General features: G+C 46.7%; 6 protein-coding genes across 6 annotated transcripts; 4 read left to right on the forward strand and 2 right to left on the reverse strand.

Annotated features, from left to right (window-relative positions):
• Positions 1-478: 478 nt before the first annotated feature.
• Positions 479-1,126, reverse strand: FPOAC1_011482 (uncharacterized protein; the record flags this gene model as incomplete). The annotated part of the gene is made up of 1 exon (XM_044855860.1): positions 479-1,126. One exon carries the CDS (start codon positions 1,124-1,126, stop codon positions 479-481), a length of 648 nt encoding a protein of 215 aa, XP_044703173.1.
• Positions 1,127-2,298: 1,172 nt separating this feature from the next.
• On the forward strand, positions 2,299-3,008 carry FPOAC1_011483 (uncharacterized protein; the record flags this gene model as incomplete). Its single annotated transcript, XM_044855861.1, has 2 exons — positions 2,299-2,701; positions 2,752-3,008. 2 exons carry the CDS (start codon positions 2,299-2,301, stop codon positions 3,006-3,008), a joined length of 660 nt encoding a protein of 219 aa, XP_044703174.1.
• Positions 3,009-3,936: 928 nt separating this feature from the next.
• Positions 3,937-5,115, forward strand: FPOAC1_011484 (uncharacterized protein; the record flags this gene model as incomplete). Its single annotated transcript, XM_044855862.1, has 1 exon — positions 3,937-5,115. One exon carries the CDS (start codon positions 3,937-3,939, stop codon positions 5,113-5,115), a length of 1,179 nt encoding a protein of 392 aa, XP_044703175.1.
• A 2,289-nt stretch (positions 5,116-7,404) lies between these two features.
• FPOAC1_011485 (uncharacterized protein) lies at positions 7,405-8,876 on the forward strand (the record flags this gene model as incomplete). The annotated part of the gene is made up of 3 exons (XM_044855863.1): positions 7,405-7,609; positions 7,661-8,043; positions 8,100-8,876. The coding sequence occupies 3 exons, from the start codon at positions 7,405-7,407 to the stop codon at positions 8,874-8,876; spliced, it is 1,365 nt and encodes a 454-aa protein (XP_044703176.1).
• A 1,390-nt stretch (positions 8,877-10,266) lies between these two features.
• On the forward strand, positions 10,267-12,018 carry FPOAC1_011486 (uncharacterized protein; the record flags this gene model as incomplete). Its single annotated transcript, XM_044855864.1, has 5 exons — positions 10,267-10,344; positions 10,389-11,180; positions 11,247-11,561; positions 11,612-11,778; positions 11,853-12,018. The coding sequence occupies 5 exons, from the start codon at positions 10,267-10,269 to the stop codon at positions 12,016-12,018; spliced, it is 1,518 nt and encodes a 505-aa protein (XP_044703177.1).
• A 283-nt stretch (positions 12,019-12,301) lies between these two features.
• FPOAC1_011487 (uncharacterized protein) lies at positions 12,302-12,991 on the reverse strand (the record flags this gene model as incomplete). Its single annotated transcript, XM_044855865.1, has 1 exon — positions 12,302-12,991. One exon carries the CDS (start codon positions 12,989-12,991, stop codon positions 12,302-12,304), a length of 690 nt encoding a protein of 229 aa, XP_044703178.1.
• Between the last annotated feature and the right edge of the window lie 217 nt (positions 12,992-13,208).

Here is a 13,208-nt window from a genome sequence, read left to right on the forward strand (position 1 = left end):
TAGTTCTCAAAATAGAAGGGGACTCTATGGTTTATATCAGGACTGTACTTGTACCTGACTCGTTGAAGCGCGGAAATCGGAATCGGGAATACCATGGATGCCAGTTACCCCGCGATACCAGATGAGACTATCTTTAAGCTTCTGGGCGATCCGGGGAAATCTGGAATAGTTCGTCGATAGTTGTGCGGGGTTGATCCATTTCGTGTTCAGTGCGGAATCAAATTTGACCTACGACTTCTCCACACATATAGCTAAACAGATAAGCTTAACCAGGTTATGGTTCAAGGTTCATCGGCCTGATTCCGAATCCGTGACCAATACTCGGAAATGCACATTTGCCAAGAGTGCAAGTGAGATTATTCGGCGTCCACTACCTTTTTGTTACTGTATCAACAATACATGGACCTCGAGAATCGTGAACGAAGTAAATAGAGACAGCTCCTCCAGAGTAAATGATATAAACTGTCAGCACCAATCATCAGTCAGTTGTGACGCTAAAGTCCCTAAATAGCACTGCTAACGATCCACCGTTCGGTGTCCCATCTCCCTTGGGCATGCAAGCAGCCACACCAACCCAAACATCCCGCTGAGGCTTCATGTCAAAAACCCAAGTCAACTTCCTTAACGGTATCCTCTGTCCATCAGACCCAGTAACATACACCCAAAGAGATCCATTTGTCTGTTCCAGCTCAAACGTGGCAGTACTTTCGCCCAATCTCGTCAAACTCCAGTCAGAGTACGGTTTGCCTGCCGCTACAGAGGCGAAGAGCTGGCCATCGACAAGTTCAATTCCAGCTTTGATCCATGTAGTTGGTGATGCGCGAAGGTGCGACGACTGCTCATCGATATCGACAGTTGGATCAGCCTCGGGCATAAACAGAATGAGACCACCCTGGGAGTACGGGGCTTGGAAATTGGCTGATATTGTGACCTTGGCCTTCTTGAACGAATCTAGCACAAGAGGAGTTGCATAGATTGGACCGTTGAAATTGTCTCGTCCTCCAGCACAAGCAGGGGTCCGCCATATATCGGGTCCCGCGACGGCTCGGAGTTCAAAAGACTCAGCTGACGGGTCATGTGGTAAACGAGGCTGCCCTGAAACACCCGAGAATAATGTGAAGTTCATAGTTGTAGAAATGTGAGTTTTGCAGACAGATGATACGCGATAAGTCTTCAAGCTGTTGAGGTTGAGAAATATAAATAGACTTTATTCTGTGGTGCGGGGAAAATAAAGTCGAGCTTGTATGGCATTGGTTAATCAGAAGATGGATCTCAGTGGACTCGCTCCCAATTAGAGGCCATGTCATGACAGATAATTTTCCCATCAATGGACTTTGTGAGGCAGGATTTGTTGGTTCACTGGCTGTATCTGGTACTAGTCGGCACTCGTGAGGTGCATGGCTGGCAAGACTGCCTAATCTGGAATCGTGGCATTAGACAATCCTGAACAGAAGCTTTGGTAGAGGGCTACGTACCTGTGTAGTAATCGCCATGTCAAGTTCAGTCCACTGATGATCTCTATTTTCTTGGCAAAGCTTCGCAGACGAAATTGACAGACTGAAAAGGAATTTTGATGAACAAAAAACAAATGTCTCAATATGTAGCATATTGCTCACAATGTTGCTCTTGATATCGGTAATGGTCAAATTCAGACCAACAGTCGAATTAGAGCCCACACATTGAGGGAGGCGCTAATTAAACTTGAAGAGTTCACTAAGGGTTGACACAATCCCAAGTGTATTCTTGCACTGAGATGATAGAATAATTTGATCGTTGCTATGCACGGTTTTAGGAAAGATATCATCGTGACTAAGCTGGCGATGGGATAGTACATAGATCTTCCTACTTTTGGGAGGAGAAAGTCAGAAAACTAAGATTACAAGGAATGAGTCGTGTGCGCAGGCCATTTTATTTTTCTGTTGGTCATCTGTATTGATTATATGGGCCCTCTACCTTGGTGACAACCTCAACGACTGTGTCTGGCCTAGCATCAGAGTACAATAACCATTGCAGAATGTATGCAGTGTACCTTTGCACATGACAATCTAATTACTGACAGACATAATGCAAAATACTCTCATACTTATTCATTTTGGAAGTTCGCCTGTATGTAAAGTCGACATCTTAGCCAAGACGCCAAAGTCTTGGCTCATTTAACGTCGGCTGATATTCCCGAGCTCCCAATTAAAGCTCCATTATTTCATTGTCCCTGCACGTATAGGTTTTTTCTGTTACCGCTTCTTCAGACTTGTTGAACTTGTCTTTACCAATTTGAGATAGCCAATTATTCTGTTGATCATGTCTTCAGTCACAACTACTTCACTTCTTCTTCCATCTTATTACGGTCACTTCCTCGCTGAAGTCGTTGGTGCCAATCCCACAGCCACTACCTTCGTCCTCGATTGCGATTGGGACAAGTACCCATGGGAGGGCGAAGATGATTGCTATGTTACCAAACAAACCGTCGTCGTCGGACCATGGGCTGACAAGACACCTACACCTGGAGCTCCTACAAAAGGCATCTACAAAGAATCCTATGTCGATAAAGGTATCGAAGAGGGAGAAGAAGGATACTCTTTCTCTGCCGAGTGTCGAATGAGCAAAACATGGGCCGAGACGTGTACCACTATCAACATTGGCGGAAATGCCAATTTTGGTCCTACAGCGACTTTCCCGCGTTCCACCGGCACGGCTTTCGACGGTTTTACTACTTTGCTGGCTATGGAGCTTTCAACTGGGTTGCTGTAACAGTCACGGCTGGCGAGAAGTACCTTTCGGCAGCCAAGACTGCTGTTGCAGCTTCTATTGAGGCATCCGCCACGGACGAATCTCAATCGGCAAAGATGACGACTGCAAGCGACGAGGCTACGAGTATCACTGATGAAGGTTTGATCATTGTGACCGGTGAAGCCTCGCCTACAGAGACTTCTACCAGTGGGGCTTACGCGAAACGCGTTTTGAGTGTTTGGGGTCTAGTTGGATTAGTTGCTGCTGTCAGTCTTTTATAAAAGACGGCGCGTAGCTCTAACAGCTTAAGAACATCAATGAGTCTCTGTAGCACATGATGTTGTCCGCTCGTCCAGTCTGTAATGAGAGTTGGAGTTGATGGCTCATATCTATTGGCTGTTGAGAAGGACAGGAAGATACCCGTCTGTTGTGGAAAAAGAACAACAACACTAACAAATACTGCGTCAAGAACGGCAGCAAAGTGTTTGAGTTCATGTAGTGCTTACACATACCAAAACTCTGTGCTTACTTGGCCGGGGAGAGAAACGCACTTCGAACAAAAATATATATAAACGACAGGAAAACGATACTAAATAAATCCAAGTTTCAAAGCAGCGAGAATGCTCGTTAATAAGAATGATTTGTTGTTAAAACTTGGGTACATCAATTTATTCCATCAAATGGTTAGGAGGCCGTTCATGCCTGAGGCTAAAACAAGGCTCGATTAGTACTGACCAATCATCTTCGCGCTGAGAACCCACTTCGCATCACCTGACATCCTGCCTCATTTCCACTCCGACTTGTCAAATCAATTATGCCTCTGTCATCACAATCAACAACGGCATCACCAACAGTCATCACAACGTCGCAGTACAGCACATCGCGTCCAAGATCTTTGCCAATCGTCGCTGCAGTCCGTATAAAATTCCGACTTGTACCCATCGAACGAGCGACTGCGCGACTACCGCGTCTGCGCCAGTCTGCCCCTTCGTTGGAACAACCGGGGACTGTAGAAGGGTCCTGGTTCAGTCCTGCCAGCTATGCTCTGGAGGACTGACACTTGGTCTGCCAGCTATGCTCTGGAGACCAACAGGTCACCTGTCGACGAAGCCGCTTCTCCCTGGTCTGTTTTGCGCTGTGTTGTTTCCGAGTGATCTGGTAAGTCTGAAATTGTCTAACTAATCACTTTCATTTTCTGTCTACATAGATATGTCGGATATAAACATCGATGAATCGACACCTGCTGTCATCGAATGGCAATCTGGTGACGCGACTCTTTCATTAATCGACCCTGATCCCAAATACGCCAGCATAACCTTCACGACGCGTTTTAATGCGAATACCTCCTTCTTCGAACTGAGCATACCGATCAAAGTCAAGAATACCAGACTGAAGGATGATAAGGATGGAGACAATAGTGTTTCAGCGCTCATTTTGCGTATTTGCTCATCTGCCGTCAACACCTTGTCCTTCGCCACCACCACAAAGCCTCCCGACGCCATACAAAAGAAGCTTGAATCTCGCACGACGCGCCTTGACTTTGAACTGAACCAGACTTTTAATACCCTTGTCCCTAAAAATGCCGACGAGCCTCTTATACCAGCTCGTGTGCAATCGAGGATAGTTCTTGATGCTATCCGCCAGATCTCCAATACAACTACATTATCCGTCTACATTCAAGATGATGTTCTGTCCAATAGCCAGTTACAATCCATCCGTGATGCGTGCGGCCAAAGTTGTTCCAAATCAGTTCGTAGCGATGATTACGACCTGTCCAGTCTGTACGGTAGTGATGGAGCAAAGGTCATCCATCTCTCGCCCCAGACTGCACAACTCCCTCCATCATATAACGAAATCGGGTCTCCGCCACCGAGCGCTCCAATCAATCCATTAAAGAGGCGGCGCCAAGATTACAGTGCTGAGCACAGTCATGTCACGACCGAAGTACAAGCTATGCTCGGAAAGATGGAGGCGCGAATGCTAGCAAAGATGGAGGAGCGACTGAAGGGGCTGGAAACTGAGAAACAAATTCCGAGACAAGACTTGAACAAGCGCATCGAAGAGCTGGAGAACGAGAACCAACGCTTGAAAGAAAGCATGGAAGAGCGCATCAAGGGACTGGAAAAGGAGAATCGGCATCTAAGAGAAGGCATTGACAAGCTGCGTGCACTCTTTGAGAACCAGAATGACGACATTGACCGTGTGGGGGAGCAGACCTCTGAGAACACAGCAGAGCTGGTAACCATCGACGATGAACTGACGCACGTCAGGCACGATGTCGACGAGCTGGTGGTCAAGACCGATTCTCTCGAAAGAGGCGACTTGGTAGAGATGGTTAAGAACGATGTTCTCGAATACATAAGGATACGTCTCTGGGGGAACGATTGAAGCATATACCATCGACTTGTAACCCAACCATTACCGTTTCCCATCCACGTTCCTAGTAGAGGACAAAAGGCATCTAGCTGGCGTATTATGTACGGGACAGGGTCAGAAGCTAAAGTGTAAATACCGTCTACGCTCTGGCTCCCGCCTATTTCGTCGACAATCGCCTACCTAGGGGACCCTTTATTCCTTATAGGGAGAGGCGCTGAACAATACAACAACAGCAACACCCTCCAGCACGTCGAGTCGGAGCCGATGGCCATGCCGGACTAGCTATAAAGGCATTGTCCAGTCTGCCAGAGCTCAATGGTAGCCCGCACTGACCTAGATCCACCCAATCTTCGGGTAATTGATCATTTCTGCTGTGCTGTCAGCCAAGTCCAGATGGCCTCTCGATGTATGCTGTTTGTCGCGCGCCAGCCACACCTTTGCTAGCCCCTCCCTACAGCTTCGGTTGAGGCAAGGAAATGCACTAAAGGTACGACATCTCGATGTTCTCCGTTCCAACCGCCACTAACAACACCAGTCTTCACGGTCCCTCTCCCGACGCCGACCCTGCCACCTCTTCAATCGATGAAGACACCGAGACTATATAATACTATACAATTTACTGCGAGGAGTGTGTCTCAACACACGGATGGGCTGGGCAAATCACCCGTTGGATAAAGAAAACACGTCTCATGTGTGGGCAGAGTCCATTGGCCACGACCGCCCGCGAGTCGCGCCAATAGTTTGAAGGTTGTCAAGGCCAACCTGACGTTCGGTGATTTTGTTCAAATGCCGTGCGACATTTTTATTAAAAACTTGAACAAATGGGCAACACAGTTCGGCTCCCGGCGATTGCTGACTACAAGTGCATGCGCGTTGTCAATCCCAATACCTTGAATTAAGATGAGACTACGTCAAGTCGGCTCAAGCGTGACTCGACATCAGTCTATCCATCAGATCAATATATGAACTTGAATCATGAGACATCATAACCATCATGTACTTGAAGGAATTGATCCCTCTGACTGCTGTGCTTTTGCTTGTACAATACGTGTGGAACTCAATTGATGAAACCTGTCTAGACAAGTTCTACCCTCGTCGTCGCACAAGAACATCATCAGATTAAAACTTTACGAAGACAGCGAAAAGAAATATCTCTTGTTTGACATTTATCTAGTCCTCTACTAACATCTCTTGGTAGTAGCTTGTGATAGGCGAGGGTAAACAACATGGTTGGCCCACCTCCAGGGTAACGACCAATATATGTGTATTCATCTGGAGTTGCATCAACAAGACATAATGAAAGTCAGATTTCACCTTTTTCTATTGTCACAGTTGATGGCACGTTCTTTTTAAATAAAAATATGTCTAGAATAAATTAGTTGTCTCAATGTTGTTGACAAATGCAACTGCTATTTCGCCTGGCATGTCTACATCATTTCGTTGTGCATGATGATCGACGATACGTCCAACAGCACTTATCGGGGATACTAGCACGGAGAGAACAACCTCAACCGATGAACTGACAAATAGAAGTAGACTACATAGTTCTTGACAAGTACTATTAATTTACTACATCTCATCACATATCACTTGAGTTCAAGAGTGACTATTAATTATCCAATGAGCGTGCCAGTATTGCAAAAATATAACTTGATGTCTCTCTTGTGCATGTAGTCAAGAGAATGCCGCAAGACCAAATATCCCTTCTCGAAATACAACTTGTTTCAAATCGCTTCAAAGTTGTCAAAACCTCCTTCAAACCTTAAACGTGTCCAACTAGCGATTGAAGTAAGCTCGGAAAAGACCCACCTCGTGAAGACCCATAAGGTAAGAAAAGGGCCCATATCCGATTGACATGCGACTTGTGGGTTCAAGGTTGTTGCATTAATTATGATAGTCGCGGTATGTACCTAAATAAGCATGCATCTTGATAGGCTCAATAGTCTTACACAGCCTTGCCCGCCAGGAACAAACATATGATCCCAATGGTAATGCTCTTGGCACCCAATGGTAATGCTCTTGGCAATGAATCCTTCAGATCCTTTCGACTACCCGACGTTAATTTTTATTACATAGTACAATATACAACACCACTTGGAATCCTGCGATGCCAAGTCTCATCTCGGCAAATGTCTGGGGATTCTCACTGTCAACCAAGCTCGGCAAGATGCCAAGATAGTTGAGCCACATCATGAGTATATATAGGCTCTCTTGTTGTGCAAAAGGGCCAATGTTGTAAGCTTCATCAGTCGCCTTCACAATCTCAACCAGTCAATATACTTCTCTCGCTACTTCACCAATATGAAGACCACTACTGCTCTTTTGGCTCTAGCTGCTGCGGCAGAGGGCTCTCCTCTGTTCTCCAAGCGTGACGACGATGACGTCTTCTCAGATAAGGGAAAGATGTGTAAGGGTTGGGATCTGAGAACTGCCGAAGGCGTTGACAATCTCTGGACCAAGACTGAGGCCGGTATCGATCTCGAGCTATTCATCAACGGCCATCCCGGTAAGCATCTTTCTCACGATAGTGGTTTCAAATACTAACTATATCATAAAGATCATCAAAACAACTGGCTCAAGAACCTCGAGGATCGTGTGATAGGCGGTACTGACGGCAAGTCGGGTGCTAGTGGTTGTGGTCTCATCGGAACTTCTTGCAACCCCATGGGAGGCATCGGATGCGAACAGCAGTTCGAGAAGTATGGTACAACGTTTATCAACAAGAACTCGTACTGGATCTTCCAGTCTGTCAAGGGCATGCACGGCAAGTTCGCCGAGCTGCATCGCCAGCTGACTACTGAGACTCTCATCAACGGCCTCAAGATTCCCAAGATGATGGAAGACTTTGGAGGTGATGAGAAAAGCCCTGATAACATGAAGGGCTGGATTTCTGCGGCTGCCACTATGGGTAACGCCCTTGGAGGTCTTATTCCTGGAGTGGTACGTTATCTATCGTCTCAGCTTGTATCATCCATTATTAACCACGAATATTGCAGGGCTCTGGTATCTCTGCCGGTCTTGGTCTCATGGCTGGTCTCATGTCCGGCATGTCGCTAGGAGATGATGAGGATAACGGTGCCGCTACAGTCTCCGCTGGTCTTGCCGACCTGTTCAAAGCGGCTTCGGTCAGGCTCGAGGACACCCTCCGAATCGCCACCGGTGGCGGCAGAAATGAAGACGAGTACAACTCTCTTCCTGCTCCTAAGTGGGATACATACCAAACCAAGATCGCCAAGCTGTTTAATGGCGGCTGGTTCCTGCTCGATGACGACGTCGAGACCGTCCGTGTTACTCTGGGTTCTATCACCAACAACATCCAGAAGAAGGTTGCCAATGACGTTATGAAGGCCTCAAAGTTGTCCCTTGTTGCAGACAAGCTCGGCGGCAAGGATACCCGTGAGAAGTGCGGTTACTCTACTGGTCGCCAATGGTTGCCTCTACGCGATGGTGAGGAGTACTGCTGGTACATCATGCGAAATGACCCCAACCCTATTGGCGAAGGCCAGTGGCATGAGGTTGGCGCAGATATTTACGAGAAGATGGCTTCGTATGGCCTTGGTGACCGCGAGACTTACTACAAGGCCCTTATCGACTGCGCTCTGAACAAGGGTGACAGTGACGAGGTCGACACCAGCAATCTTGTCCAAGGAGAGATTCCCCGCTGCTTCTTCAACATGCCGGCTGTGTTTGTTGAGCATGACAGCTCCCATGGTTGCGGAAGTCCTTTTGATAGCCACAACTGTGACTACCGCAAGGGAACTCCTCTCAAGTAAAGCACTTGTGATATCACTCACTAACAATCTTCTATCGTTTTTATTAACTCTCCATATCTCTTTGTATTTTTAGCAGACTAGATTAAACTTTCTTAGACATAATTGAGTCCCACATACCCACGTACCCATTGTTTCATGTTGCATGCTCCACTTCACAATACGACGTCTAGAAGCAGAGAGATGTTACTTAGAAACCCTGATCCTAGGGATAATCAAGAATATTGCGAGGCAATGTGACGCTAGTCTCTGTCTCGGGCCCGTGGAGGACCCCGATATCTTGAACACAGTCATGTATCATTCTGAAGGTTTTCGGACGGTCATGCTCCGTTTTGTTTGCTCGTATATTTAATATGGGGTATACCTTGTTGAAAATTACACGTAATAAATCACGGCAATTATCTTGGAATGCTTGACATCGGCCAAGTGGGCAGCCAAGTCGGCTTCCAGGCTATCTCGGTCACAAGCCGTGCAAAACAGTCTTGGAAGTCACATATCTCTAGATTCGGACAAACGATTGGTAGTATTGCAGTGTCGAGTCGCAGAATTGAACATGTGACCCTCCAGACCGTTATAAAGTCTGTGCTGTAGCGAGTACGATAGAGTAGCAACTTCATGCATACAAGAAAAGATCCACATGCTACCCCATGGTCCATCGGCCCATCCGGTTTGGCATCCGGGCTAATCAGAAGCAGCTATCTCTGCCAACCAAATGAATATACATATTTCCGAGCGCTAAACCGTATCTCTATATAACCTTAGATGCATCGATCACACATAGTATCAGTCCATGATGATGTCAAAATGTGAGGATCTCTACCTGATTGATACTATTTCAATATTGAGGAGACCCAATATGTTACTACAGCACAAATGTTTCCGCGTACTCTGTAGAGTTGCATTACGTAGTTCCCAAGAAATAAAGTTCGACACTAGTCCAGCATTGTAGTGTCGAGCCAAAGTCTCGCCAATGGGCCTTGTTATGTCAATGCCTTCTACCTATCATCGAGGCTAGATAACAAATTGAAGGAGGACTGTCATTGATTTGCTCAAACCCCAAGTTACCTTACCCATACCCGTCTCTATTAGCCGCTACAGGGATCAATATCGTGGAAATTTAAGTTAATTGGATACTTTTCGCATGATTTGATACGCGAATCATGCACTATATATCCACCCACGGGGTCTTGTTCGGACCCGAGTATTAGAGAGACTGCAATGTTCATTGAGGCACCAAGTTTGTAGACCAAGAGGCGTTCCATTGTCTGTATGTCATTGTGCGTCGAGAGAATCTATATAAGCTTCGTCATGTCGTCCTAGATTCCAGTCAGAAAATTGTAGCTCATCAATACAATCTACATCCACACTTGCAGCAATTCCTCAAACAGTAACCATGGCTTTACTAGCCCTCCTCCAAGATGGAGAAACTATACATCCATTAGTCCTACTGCCAGTTTTGGCTCTAGTCTCGGTAAGCCTATTATACTGGTATCGAGCTATACTAATCATTCCAAGGCAATCGGATATATTCTCTTTCGAGTTGTCTACAACCTTTTCTTCAATCCACTGCGCAAATTTCCCGGTCCGAAGCTCTGGGCCATCTCCAACATTCCCTACACGCGGATGTTTCTTTCTGGCGAAGGCCATTTCAAGATACTTCAGCTACATCAGCAGTATGGTCCCATCGTGAGAATTGGTCCAAAAGACCTTTCTATCAATCATCCTGATGGAATGAAGGATCTTCGTGGTCATCGCAAGGGTGGAACTGGGGAGAACTCCAAGGACCCAGTCATTGCTCAATTCAATCATGACAACATCATCGGCGCTGATCGACAAAATCATTCGCGTTTCCGTCGTATTGTTGCTCACGGGTTCTCTCATCAATCTATGCTGGACCAACAGCCTATCATAAAAGGTTATATTGACAAGTTCATCAACGGGCTTCGTGAGGTATGCGAAAATGGCACAAAACCCGTCAATATAGCTGCATGGTACAACTTTGCCACATTTGATATTATTGGCGACTTGGCATTTGGTGAGCCCTTTGGTTGTCTCGATAACAGGGAACTCCATCCTTGGATCGCCCTCATTTTTGACGGTATCAAAGACGGAGCGTACCTGGGATGCCTTGCCCGAATGGGTTGGCTAGGAAAGGTCATCACAGCCCTGGCGCCAAAAGGATCAGACTCAAAATGGGCGGCCCATGTGAATATGGCGCGTGATAAGGTGCGCAAGAGACTTGACACGAAGAAGGAACGCCCTGATTTCATCGATGCCATGCTAAAAAGAACGGGAGCCTCTGGTAATGTGAGTGATGCAGCCATGGTTGACTCAAGTCTCCTGAACGATACTGACCTGTCCTCTAATTAACAGGAAATGACTTTCGATGAACTCTCTTCCAACGCACAAATTCTTACCGTGGCTGGGTCTGAAACCACCGCGACGTTACTCACAGCCACCACGTACTTCTTGGCTAGCAACCCCGAAACATTGAAGATACTCTGCGACGAAGTTCGATCATCCTTCAAGTCGGAAAGTGAGATTGATATGATTAGCGCACAGCGCTTAACATACATGCTGGCTGCCCTGAACGAGACTCTTCGTATCTTCCCACCTGTTATTAATGGACTTCAGCGCAAGATCCGTGATGAAGGAGACGTCATCATCAATCAGTTCATCCCCGGTGGAGTATGCAGTATACTGAATCGTGTCATTGATCGTGGTTAACAATATTCCAGGCCTCAATGGACGTTTGGCAATGGGCTGTCTACCATAACCCTGACCACTTTACGCTTCCTAACGAATATCACCCTGAACGTTGGCTGGATGACCCACGATTTGCGAACGACGCGAAAAGGGCACTGACACCCTTTTCAGTTGGCCCCAGAGACTGTGTTGGAAAGAAGTAAGAAAACCATTTCTCTTTCCCATAATTCTTGTCCGACTTTTGGAACATAATGATGACTAACTGATTTATAGTCTGGCTTATGCTGAAATGAGAGTGATTCTGGCCCGAATGCTCTGGAACTTTGACATTAAGCTGGACCCCAGGAGCATTGGATGGGAAAAAAGGACCAAGTCATACTTTATTTGGGAGAGAGATCCTCTTAATGTGATCCTCACACCACGAGCCCTTCCTGAATAATTGTAAGAGGATAAGAGTCAACAGCCTGTCACTGTTCTGGAGTATTCCCCAATATCACCAGTATCTGTTCATGGAATTGTCCTAGTTCACAACTCTGGACGGGATAAATGTATCAACACTATGTCATAATCATATAGAATAACAAATTGTCACTCAATTTCTATGCAAGATGATGTGTCTCGATCGTTCGGGAAATGCACACGTTGTAATCAGGCTACTTGTTGCTACTTGTTGCTGTTGCCGGAGTAGCATTCCTTCCATGCATTAATAAATGTCCGAATGATTAAATAACCAACGCGGTTGCCATTCCGGCTAAAGCCAGAGCAGCGAATGCACGAACCAGAGGTCGAGACCCGGCTGAATCCGCATCCGTAGGAACAGTCGAGCCAGACGATTCCGTGGCAGTGGCTGCTTTGTTTGGGATGTCCGTGATTGTGCTGCTGGGGTCATCTGTTGCGCTATCAAGGCCGGTGTCGGTGGCCGTTGAAGCCTCGCCGGTCGAGGAAGCCTTATCAGTAGATGAAGTTTTGCTAGCTGGGGTGCCGTCCGTCACGGATATAAACTTCTCGAATCCGCGAGTGAGAGTGACAGCGTGGTATGAAAGGGTGAAATCTACACCCGTCTCGCCCTTTGTTCTAGTTGTTGTGTACTCGGTAGAATCATCGAACCCAGATTGCATTGATACTGTGCATTTCTCAATTACGGACCGGCTCATTTCACAGACGCTGGAGTATACAGTTCCATCGACAGTTCCGTGCACATCGTAAACTCCTGTCTCGGCAGCGCCTTTCCGTAGCGTCTCGCTGGCCCATGGGCCGAGATTGACAAACGCTGTCTGGTAGTCGCACTCGGTGTCCTTACAACCTCGTAGCATGTATCGTGTTGCAGTGGGTTCAGCCTCGAAAACCTCGCCTGTGATAGCTACACCACTGCCTGCGGGCCAGAGAAGCGATGTAATGGTCGTGGAAGGCATGTTGGATAGGAAATGTCAGCAGAGAGAATCGGTAAATTGCGAGGATGACGTTCTGACGGCTGGCTTCCTTTAATAACTCGACGATGAATTAAGATTACGGTTCAACCAACAGAGTCTTGGCGTAGTTTCATATTGGCTGACAGCATCTAAGCAATTCAAATCCCTCAAGGTACCCTTGTCAGAGCGGTCATCACCTGAAGAGTCTATTCCAAAGTGA

The sequence above is a fragment of the Fusarium poae genome, chromosome 4 (assembly GCF_019609905.1).
Source record: "Fusarium poae strain DAOMC 252244 chromosome 4, whole genome shotgun sequence".
Taxonomy (NCBI): domain Eukaryota; kingdom Fungi; phylum Ascomycota; class Sordariomycetes; order Hypocreales; family Nectriaceae; genus Fusarium; species Fusarium poae.